This window comes from Manis javanica, chromosome 9 (genome assembly GCF_040802235.1).
Source record: "Manis javanica isolate MJ-LG chromosome 9, MJ_LKY, whole genome shotgun sequence".
In the NCBI taxonomy this organism is placed as follows: Eukaryota; Metazoa; Chordata; class Mammalia; order Pholidota; family Manidae; genus Manis; species Manis javanica.
Genome location: NC_133164.1, coordinates 16,693,760 through 16,705,788, shown reverse-complemented (window position 1 = coordinate 16,705,788; position 12,029 = coordinate 16,693,760). Strand labels below are relative to the sequence as shown.

Below are 12,029 nucleotides of genomic sequence, written 5' to 3'. Positions count from 1 at the left end.
GCTGGAAAAATTTCATATAAAGTTTCTACTCATAGGTCTTTGGTTATTAAATTTTCACTGAATATTAATGATGAAAATTGAAGTTGATGCAGATAACTTCATGCATTCCAACTTCACTTTCTACTTAATGAGATAATACATAAATTAATTTTCTCATAAAACTGGGGGAAATTATGTTTTTATTCAATCAGTAGTTAGATTGCAGCTTTTTATTCAATCTACCACTCTTAGGCATTAAAAGGAAATTTGGGAGCTTTCTGGCTTGACAGACTTGAACTGAAATCATTGAAAAGAAGAGCTTACTGAAATTCTCAATGAAATACAACAAAATGATGCTTTTTTTTCTAGTTTATTCCTTAAATACCTAAGCAAACCCAGCAATTGTTTACTTATTTTCAGTATCTGTAACAATTTTTAGCACATCGGTAGAAAGCTATTGTATAGTTTAGGTGAGAGTGTTTTTTTTTCTAATTTATTAAAACTTTGTAATAAAGGGAACTGTATAGTTTCTCTTTAATAATTAAGTAGATGTGATGAATTATTCAGTACCTAACCTACCTTGGATTTATAAGCATTGACTTTATATGTAGATTATTCTTTGGTAGAGAAGCAAAATATTTTGTTCCCCTGACAAGTCTTTTGATGAGTTTAAATTCCTCTTAAAATTGTAATGTTAATTTCATACAATGAAAACACTCAACTTCATGATAAGCATAGAAGGGAAGTTAAGTGATAGTTTTGTACATTCAGAGTTAATACAAATAATTTTAGTAAATTCAACTGCTGAATTTACCAAATTTTCATTAAAAAATTTTAGTGAAATCATTAAATAGATTGGCTTCTAGATTGTTCAGTTTCTGATATGTTTATATATTAAAACTTTGTGAAGCCAATAGGACTAGAAATTCACAGAAGTGTGTTTTTCCCCAAGCCTTAAAAAAACCAATGTATATAGAACAATTGTTTATAGTTTTTATCTTTGATTGGATTTGGGAAATGCTTAGGTATGTTCAAAAATACATATCTAACATATGTTTAGGTAATACAATTAACTGGAGTGTGTCAATATCAGATTTAATACAGACTGAAAGAAAAACCCTTAATGTTATCATGAGTCATTAACATAGTGAAAAATTATTGCAGAATAAGTCCATTTCAAAAAGCCATTTTGTGTTTAGGTATTTTAGAAATAGTCAGAATGTTGATATTTGAGAACATGTAATCTCTCTCCTTTCAAAGGGTAGTAAAATCAATATATAGCTGTGAAAACTAAAATTTTAAAGCATAGAAGATAATGGAAAGGTTTTAAAATGTAGCTATACCTATGATTCCTAAAATCTCAATTAACTGTTCAGTAATTTTGTTAAAAAAAATCTGAATCAGAGGAAAATTAGTCGGAAGTAAAGTAAAATAAAAATTACAGACATTTTTCTGAAATTTACTTTTTAATTACTAACCCAATCAGTAGTCAAATTAGTTTGTTACCAATAATTCAGGACAAACTTACAAAAGAAGTGAAGTTTGAAATACTAAATTTGATTTTATTTTGACTGGATGCTCATAACTATTAAGTATATTCTCTTCACTATTTCTTTCACAATAAATTAATTTGCAAAATGGTTAGTTACTACAATTGAAATGATAAATTCCATATATTCCTGACTCATTAAAACTTAATGGGACTGAGATTTATAAAGAAACTTTTTTCTCCACAAAAACACTGTGTCTGATCATTATTTAGAGCCAGCAGAAATCAAATGGGACATTTGTATTGCTGGGGGTGGCATTCAACCTTTATTGCACTGAGAATCATTTGGCAGCTATCAGTCACAGAAACACATGTATAGAAAACCTCACCTGGTGGAGAGCATGTAAGAGTGCCTGTTGTATGAGGGTCTTTGACTCCATCCTTATTTTATCTTACAAAAACCCAAATCACTTGCAAATATTGTTATTTAACAATAGTTGGTAAACAAAATCATTTGCAACAAAACTCACAATTCATAGCCACACACAAAGTTACTGAGAAAAATGAGCTTGTAATATTGAAAATAATGAGCTTACCACTTTTATTTCGGTTCCAATCACAAAGGTTTAAGTCACTTTTCACTCTTACTCTTGCAGATGTGTGACAGCAGAGTACAGGGGCTGAGACTGCAGCTGAGGGGTCAGACTTTTCATGGGGGAATGCTTGTTGAACCACTCTGTTAAAGAAGAGAGAACAGTTTATAGATGGATTATCTGCAATGGCAATGTTTCAAAAACAAGCCAGGTTGAATCACTGGCTGCTGATTAAGCACAGATTCCTGGCCTCATGCTGTAATCACCTCCCAAACGCCCCACTCCCAAATACTGTTGCACTGGGAGTTAGGTTTCAACATATGAATTTTTGGCAGATGAGGTATAAATATTCAGTTTATAGCATATACCTTGATATATTACACTAGGGCCCACCATGAATAGAATCAGAATACATGGTAAGTGTATTTTATCTGTCTGTGCTCTTCATGGAAGTGTTTTTTTTTTTTTTTCGTTTTCAATTTTTTTGTTTAGGACACTGTAGCATATTCATGATACACTTCCACTTCATTAGTAGCTCTTCCTGTACCCTTGCTGTTTATTATTTCATTTTATTTTACTGTCATTCCATCTCTTTTTATAATATGTTCAGTGGTTTGATTACTGAACTATTGTGTGGTCTTTTACAACCTAATTAAAAAATAACTATGGGATTGGGGTTATGGCAGATAACTTTGTTGATGTATTTTGTAATTAATTATATATTGATACACTCCTGTATCATTATTTAGGCTAATTATAAAAAGTAATTACTAGTATATGCAAGGTGGTTGACTGCTGCCTAAAACTGTCATTTTGAAATACAACCTTGACTTGCTGATTAATACAACTGACAACTCCCTTAATTTTTGGGTAGATTATTCTTTATTCTTTCTGTAGAAAATTTGATTTGGAAGCATCAGTATTTAATAAGAAAATAAAATGCCCCACAGGAAAGTTCTTTGCAGAAAAGATGATAAGAACAACAGATGTTAGTTGAGAAGGTAGTCATGAAAATATTTATTTTCACAAATTAATATTGCACATGACTTTCCTAGTGCTTAACAAAGCTTAACAATTTAGGGGTAATTCAATCATGAACTGTTTTACTTTTTTTAAAATTTGAACATTCTTGGAGGTCTGAAGGTTGTCAGGCTTCCATTTGAGAATTTAGGCCATCTTTGTCGTAACTAGTATGTAATGTACTAGTTCTCATTCTGAGAAGAAGTGAAAAGCTATAAAAAATAGTAGGTATTGAATCAAGTATTTAATGTCATTGTCTTTTATAAATAATGAACTTATGATTGTAAATTTTTTCTCAGTGGCATTGATTTTCTATCAGTGGGTTATGAATGATTATGGAATAAAATAGATAAGGACCTAGGAACTACAATACATGTAACTTCTTTTGAATTTTTATACTTTAGAAAAGTATTTGATTCTAGGAAACACATCTCTATAAAACTTGTGTGGTGTATGTAATGTCCACTGTTGACCAGGCATTATCTGTGGAGAGTGAAATTGGGTTTAGTAGTCTGAGCATTTCCATTTAGATCGTTAAGTTAGTTTTGATGCATTAAGCTCATTTACTGTCTGGAACAGATGGATGAACAGTTTTAGCGTGAATGCTAAGCCTTTTCATCCTTTACCTCTGCTTTCATTACAGAAACCCTTGAAAATCTCATCAGACAAGCAGAAAACTATACCAGTATACTTTTTTGCAACACCTACAGGAACATGGCCCTAGAGGCAGCTGTTTCAGTTCAAGAGTTCTTCACTGACATAGGACTCTACGTATTTGGTGCGGATGTTAATCCTGAAGAATTCGTGAACAGATTCTTTGACAGTCTTTTCCCTCTAGTCTACAATCATCTCATTAATCCTGGTGTGACTGACAGTTCCCTGGAATACTCAGAATGCATCCGGATGGCCCGCCGGGACATTAACCCATTTGGTAATATTCCCAAAAGAGTAATGGGGCAGCTGGGGAGGTCGTTGCTGCCCAGCCGCACATTTCTGCAGGCATTGAATCTGGCCATTGAAGTCATCAATACCACAGACCATCTGCACTTCTCCAAAGAGTGCAGCAGAGCTCTCTTGAGGATGCAGTACTGTCCTCACTGCCAGGGCTTGACTCTCAGTAAGCCTTGCATGGGATATTGCCTCAATGTCATGAGGGGCTGCTTGGCACACATGGCAGAGCTTAACCCACATTGGCATGCATACATCCGGTCACTGGAAGAGCTCTCAGATGCCATTCATGGAACATATGACATTGAACACGTGCTCCTGAACTTCCACTTGCTTGTTAATGATGCTATGATACAGGCTCACCTTGATGGACAAAAGTTACTGGAACAGGTAAGCGGCCCTCTGCATTTCCTCTCTGATTTCTTAGAACTCGAGGATTATCCATAGACATAAAGTTCAAGGATTAAAAGCACATCACTATGTCCTTTAAAATATGGCATCTTAACAAGTTAATGACTTAGGAAATAGTAGGAGAATGCATGGGTTGTCATAGTTGATTCAAGATATTTTTTATGTCCTACATCATAAGTTGGGTTAATTCAGAGAGAGAGAGGGAGGGCTCAGGTTTAAAATCAGCACTGGCATGAATTTGAATCTGGTCTGCCAATAATTTGCAAGTCCCTTAGCTTCTTCAAGCCTCAGTTTCCTCATTAAAAACAGAAAATAGTAACAAAATTTTGGGAGTATTCTTTTTGGGAAGATAGGCAATATGTATACAGACAATGTAGTATGGTGCCTGGTACTAAAAAAAAATGAGCAGGTATTAGCATTTCAAAGGTATTCAGTATTAAAATAGAAAGTACCAATTATATATTCATTAAATGAAGACTTGAATCTCAGTGTTCAAAAGTGTGTCATTAGAGACTCTCCAGAAGTTGCTACAGGGATGGTGTGATCATTTGCAAAATGTGGTATATACATCATCATGGTGTTTGATTCCAAGAAGACTTCAAGAAACAAAATCATCAAATCAAAGGACATGAGAGCTTTCTGTTTCTCCCACTTTCTCTAGAGCCATTTTCATAAATATTCCTTAGTATATAGGCTCCCTTAATAATAGTTCTCATATTCTATGCAGTGCATAGGACATGCTACTGATATTTATCCTAATGAATCTTTTTTCCTGAAATAAAATTATACTCCTCAGTGCCAACAAAGTATATGTCCCTACAACTGGCATTGATTTATTGCATTAATAAGCATCCTCATCATTAGCTTTATAAGTCAGTTCCTTTAATTAATTTCTAATAGAAATAGGATTTGAAAAATATTTTTGTCCAACCACCTCCTTCCCTTTTCTTCCTAACTTTCAGGGTCTTTTCAGGGCCTGGGTGAGTGAGCCTATATGTTGCCTTTATATAAATTAGAAATGGTGCCCTTTTTAGGTAGATTCCACACCATGATACATGCTTGGCAGGTAGAGTGTGAGCTGGATTTCCACTCCCTTTCCATGATCCATTCAGCTGGGTGTCCTTGCACAGTGAACTCAGTCATGACCACATGCAGTGGTTCTGGGCTTTTGGCAATTGCTTATCCCTTTAGGGAGATCCAGCATGCACCAGCACCAACTCAAAATGGCATATAAAAGACTTCTAAGATTTCAAGTATTTCAGTGTTATGAGAAATAAGCATTTAGGTCCAGGAAACAAAATGTCAATGCTATAGTAGTAAGTATCTCCAAAAGAGAAAACAGGGGCGAGAAATTGGAAACCAAGTCTAGATTTGATTATTAATTTGGGGCATTCCAAACTGCTCTGGACCAGACTTTTCTAATATGTATCAATAAATTGAGTTTAAGAACTTTTTTATTATATATTTTGGAGGTCTGGAGGGCTTTTTTATATCCTTAAAACAATAAGGTAGAAAATTATGCTTTCCTGTATCAAAGACTAAAATAACACAGGTTTGTAGTTAGACGTGTTTCAAATATTGAATTTGTTTACTTGTTAGTCACGTGGCCTGGGAAAGCTACTAAAAGCCCATTGAGTCTGTTTTGTCCTTTGTGAAGAAGAAAGTCCTGGTTCAATGGGATAATGTCATTAAGGCTGTGATATTGGTAGGCACTTAGTATCTGAGGTGCTTGCTTTTCTCTTTCCCTACTTGGAGGCCATACCTGAGCAAATCTTAGTAAAACTAGTTAATATCTCAAAGGATTAGAATCATCATTGTGTTTGTGTTTTATAACATTTTAAACAAAAATTTGTCTTATGAAACTCCTAGGTGGATTTGCTTTTCTTTTAAACAAATAGTTCAATTTCATATAGTAAATAGCCCTATGGCTATCTTGGGGAACACAAATTAATACTAATCAATTGTAGGTTTTTTTCTAAATAAAACAACTGTGATTCTTCTTTACTTATGGTGACAAAAAGGGGAAACTGACTTTAAATTTCTTGAAAACTGTCTCATTAATATTTATTTCTGCCAACTTCAGAGTGATTTATAAACTGTTTACAAGCTTTGATAACCAGTTCACACATCAATGAATTTAACAAATTCAAAGTAAATCACTTGAGAGCCAGCAAATAATGACTTTCTCACATTCCTTAAGTGGTCTCTCTGAGATCTAGTACTTCCAAATCTAGTCTCAATAAATACATATTTCTACGTAAGAAATCTATAGAGGTACATAATGTATTACACTCTCATTGGATGAATTTTAACTAGTGAAAAAAACCCACATTCTGTTTCCTGAGAATATTTTAAATATGTTTGGTAAGCCATTAGAGAAACAAAACCTAAAATTTTAAGAGAGTATTTTAATTTTGAATTACTCTGGTGATTATAAATAGAGCATGAACAGAGAGCCAGCAAATTATAGAGGTTAAAAGTACAGTCTCTACTGTCAGACTGGATTTCACATGTGTCCCTACCACTTACCAGCTATGAGTTTGGGTATTGCATTATTTAATCTCTGCTTCATTTTCCTCTTTGGTGAAAAAGGGCAATAACAATACCTACATCATAGAGTTCTTGTGAGACTAAAGTGGGCCCTCACAGTTATATTAATACCTTGTGCATGGCGTTGAAATTCTACCAAGCATAATCACATTGTAGTATTTATAAATACTTAATTGATTTTTGGTATTAAATATTCCCAAAGTAAATAGCCCTTTCTTATTGTAGCATAGAGTTAAAAGAATATTTAAAGTTGGCATTTAATGTAAGCAAATAATTGTGAAGATCTTCTGATTGAAAAAACAATGGAATTTTCAGAAAATATGCAAATATAATGTGTTTTAACATTAATGAATGTTAATTTATAATTAATTAATGAAAATGGTTTCCCAAAAAGGAATCATTCAAATAAGATTGAATGATTGAGCAATTTCTTGTTAGGAAATCATTTATTCATTTTGTAAATTAAAACTTAGTATTTTTTGAAATTATATTTGCTATAAATTGCAGTTAGCTCATTACTTATTAATATAATTTAATTCTTTAACTTATTAAAGGAATGAGAATGCAGAACCTGGGTTAATGTCAATATTTCAATATCTTCTCAATGGAACAAAAATTACTGAGAAACTCAGGTGAACTTTGATTCTATACAATTTTAGAAACAATTCATTTTTCAGCTTTACTGAGACATAATTGAAAAAATAAAATTCTTCTTTAAATATTTGGCAGAATTCACCAGTGAGAATGTTCTTTGTTGAAATGTTTTCCATTATCGATTCAGTCTCCTTACTCAGTATTGGTCTGTTTAGGTTTTCTATTTTTTCATGATTCAGTTTTGGTAGGTTCTATGTTTTCAGGCATTTATTCATTTCTTCTGGGTTATCCGATTTGTTGGTGTAAAATTGTTCATTGTCCCCTCATGATCCTTTGTATTTCTGTGGCATCATTTGTAACATCTCTTTCACTTGTATTTTTATTTGAGTCTTCTTTTTCCTTAGTCTAGCTAAAGATTTGCTATTTTTTTATCTTTTCAAAAACTTGCTCTTAATTTTGTTATTTTCTATTGTTCATCTGGTCTCTCATTTATTTCTACTTTGATCTTTGTTATTTCTTCCTTTTGGTAACTCTGAATTTAGTTCTTTTTCTATCTCCCTGAGGTGTAAACTTAGGCTTTTTAATTCTGATCTTGTTTTTCCTTAATGAAGGTGTTTATCACTATGCACTTCCCTCCTAGAACTGCTTTGGCTGCATCTCCTAGGTCTTGGTGTTCTGTGTTTCCACAGCTGGGAGCTGGAGGTTGTCCAGATTGTGTGACACTGTGCTGGGTGTGAGGTGTATGGTGAGAGTGTGTCTCACTCTGTCACATTTTGATGTGTATTTCTCATTTGCCCAGTGTGTATGGGTCACTCAGCTAGTTTCTGGATTTCTTTCAGAGGAATTATATTTTGTGTAGCTTTATATTCTGTGTATCTGAGAGAGGAGGCGCATTCCTATGGAAATTAGGAGTCTCCTCTGTTGCCATCTTGGGGGTTACCACCACAGAATATTTTTTAAGTCTGTAATGGGTTCAGAAGCATACTTTCCAAGAAATAAAAGTCCCACTCTCTATTTTTGAATAGATAATCAACTTTTCACATCTCTTACCTATGCACTATGAATAGAGATCCAGCTGATTGCATTCAAATTATTTTAGAATAGCTCTCTAGTTCAATTTTAATACCTATCAAAATTGAGTTTAAGGTGAATTGTAGACACTAATGCACTCTAATTAAGCTATGTTGTTAAGATAAATATCTCATTTCAATATCTACATATTCATCATCTACCTTTAAGTGAATCTGTAGAATGAAAGCACAATAAATTAATCACATCTTTAGGTATCTATCTATCTATCTATCTATCTACTATCTATCTATCTATCTATCTATCTATCTATCTATCTATCTATTTATCTATTTATCTATATCTATATAAATTGAAAGGAAAATTAAGATAAGAGCTTGGATTATTTATGGTAAAGTACTAATTTTATCTTATTTCTTTTATAATGTGATATTCAATTTCCTAAAACTCACTGTGTATGAAATTTTGAATAGTAGGGATGATGAAACAAATAAGGTTTAGGCAACATTTTACTCTCTCAAGGCTGCATCCTTGAAATGGTTCCTAGTGTGGAAATGGTAAGGGGAATGTACATTTTAAAGACCAGAGAGAGGTAGGTAGCCTCCAATTGTCTGGCTCCAGCTCATGTGTCAACCGACAGTTATATCCTCTTGATGACCTCTTCCAGCAGATCCATGAAATACAAAAAAGCCTAGAAAGCATTTTTTTTCTGAAGCAAACTTTTTGTTAAGGTGCTTTCACTCATGTAAGCTACCATTTTTACCTTTGCCTCATTTTTGTTTTAACTTCAGTGGTAGGCTGATGTTGTGATTAATAATTGTTCAAATGAACTGGTTCTTCTGAGAAGTTAGACTGGAGCTTGACAAGAAAAAAGGGAAAGGCTTAATAATTAAATCAGTAGCAATTGAAAGGGAAAAATATAAACTTCCTGGGTAAAAGACAGGTCAGAAAAAAAAGAAATTATAGTGGGCTAACTCAAAACTGTACAATCTATAAGCTAATAAAGAAGAAAAAGGAATATTTATTAGACCATGGGATCATCCAGTCCAGCTCTATCATTCTATGTATTCTAAAGGTTTTCAGTAACTTAATTCTTCACACTAAGTAGTGGCAGAGAGCTTGCAATTATGGAATTGGTGACAGTAGCATGTAGCAATAATTAGTGAGTTCTCTCAGTTCTTTTCAGATGTGGAATGCGGCAAAAATGTACTAGCTAGAATTAAGTCAAAGAATAATTCTGTTGTCCACTGATTCTCTATTCAAATAAATATTACAACATATTGAGATATTTTTATAGTATTTTCAACCTCTGCTGGTAAAAATTTTCTTCACTGCCTGATTAGATTTGAATCCTTCATATTTTGGAGTTTTGTCCCCTGGATGTGTGAATTAAGGGAGGCTTGATCATGGGGATCAATTTGGCCCTTTGTTAATCTCACCTGAACTAGAAGTCATTGGCAGTGGTGAGGGTCAGTCAAAATCCATGTATCTTATATGAGGTAAATCTACATTTTTTAGGAACACACTAGATAGAGAGCTTGTATAATTTAAGAAGAGATATTTCATTAGACTTTGAAAATGTTGCATGATTAATTTGTGATTTCATCTTTCTGAGAAAGATTGTGGTATGAATTACTTGAGAATAAATATGGTAATCATGATTCTTTATTTCTACCTGATTTCCTAAGAGAGGAAAAATTAAGTGTCTTATGAAGATCTGAAGGCTAATAACGGGAAATCTGGACAAATACCTCCCAGAGCAGTGACCTATCACATTTGTGGGCAGCTCTAGTTGCTGGAAAATTCAACAGTGGAAAGTTCACTTATGGTGAATGAACATCTGCATCCTAAATTGCCTTCATAGTACCCTAGATTCACTTGGAAGACAGGGACTAAGTCTTGGCCATCTTAGACTTCAGATATTGGAAGGCTATTATTCTGCATCTTTGCCTGATGTCTTCTTTCCAGGCTATTCAATCCCACTTTACTCAATTCTTTCTATGCTTTCATTTTGAGATCACTATTTAAACCATACAGCTCTATCTTATTCTTCTGGAGGAAGCTTGCTGTTTCCTTATTCCAGGAAATGGAATGAACACAAAAAACTTTGTGTCCATCTGGAGACTAAAATAAGCAGAAAAGGCACTATTGAAATCACTGGTGAGATTGTTGCAAAATTACCCAAAGTAAATGTCAATGGTGATAGAAATAGAAGGCTGGGAAAGGTACTTTGTAGGGCAAGAGAGGGTCAGTGTTCAGATATTTACTGAACTCTGCATGACTCTTGAGCTGTATTTGTTTGTACAATATGAATCATCTCATCTGAAGAAGATCCCAGCTCATTCCATCAACAGTAGATATTTGATGGTGGAGATCACAGTTGAGAGAACACCAAGAACTGGGTGTTTAAAGGTGACCTCCAGCAATAGGAAACTTTTATCCTCCAAATGGGTATAGAATGACTCTAATAACAATCTACTATATTGTCAAATGCTATATAGTTATAATTTCCCTCAATAAAATAGTAAGTATTGTAAAACAGTTATCCAAAGAGTGAAAAGAAGGCAAAACTTTACTCCATATTCTTTTGATGATTTAATAGGGCAAATCACCTCAGTCATTTCTGATTAAGTGTAGTGTTTTCGGTTTTACTTATTATTTTACTATAAGGGCTGTTCCGTGCTCTGTAAATTTCGATATTGTTTTATAGAAGATTGATGCATTGCAAATAATTTCTGTCCTGTTGAGTTACAAGTTATTTTTATCTATTGAGAAAATAAACTGCAGTTATTATTTTATTTACCTAAACAATATTAATCTTCCTTTTTGCATCTAACAGAGTAATATTCCCATTTCCTTCTCTCACTGACTATCATGCTAATCTCCTTCAAGCAGCTTTATGTCTTCATTAAATAATTGAAGAAATATTTTATAACTGTTTATTACATATTAGTTTTAGAGTTGTATCTTTTTGAAAATTATAGTTTGACTTAACACACTGACAAAACAAAAAGACACTAGAAAAATTATTGCTTATAATGGATGGAATTATTTTGGTGGGAAGTGACAGAAACTCACATTCATTTCAACTGTCCTAAGGAAGGGGATGGTTATTAGACTATATAACTAAAAAGTCAAATGGGACAGATAACTGAAGATCTGACTTAATCTACTTCTTCATAAATGTCACCAGAATTTTTCTCTACTTTTCAAGAAGAAAAGCTTTTATGTTTCCCAAGGGTTAACAAGGTAGGACATAAAACGTCTAAGCTCATCGTTTTCTAGTTTAGTAAGAAGTATTAGGCTTCTCTCTCACTGATCAAAATTCCCTTGCTCTGCGTATTGCTCTGGTTCGGACCTTCTCTTCTCCCCGAGGCATCTGCTACACACTCTGACTTGCCGCTGCTGGGTCATAT

The 12,029-nt window shown here is 33.5% G+C and overlaps 1 protein-coding gene across 2 annotated transcripts in view; it reads left to right on the top strand.

Annotated features, from left to right (window-relative positions):
• The window catches only part of GPC5 (glypican 5), a 1,280,510-nt gene that overhangs the window by 247,312 nt on the left and 1,021,169 nt on the right, over nucleotides 1-12,029 (top strand). For both annotated transcript variants that reach the window (XM_073212456.1, XM_037024987.2), the window contains one exon: nucleotides 3,725-4,419. In XM_073212456.1, coding sequence (XP_073068557.1) covers nucleotides 3,725-4,419 — 695 coding nt within the window. The remainder of the gene's footprint in view (nucleotides 1-3,724; nucleotides 4,420-12,029) is intronic.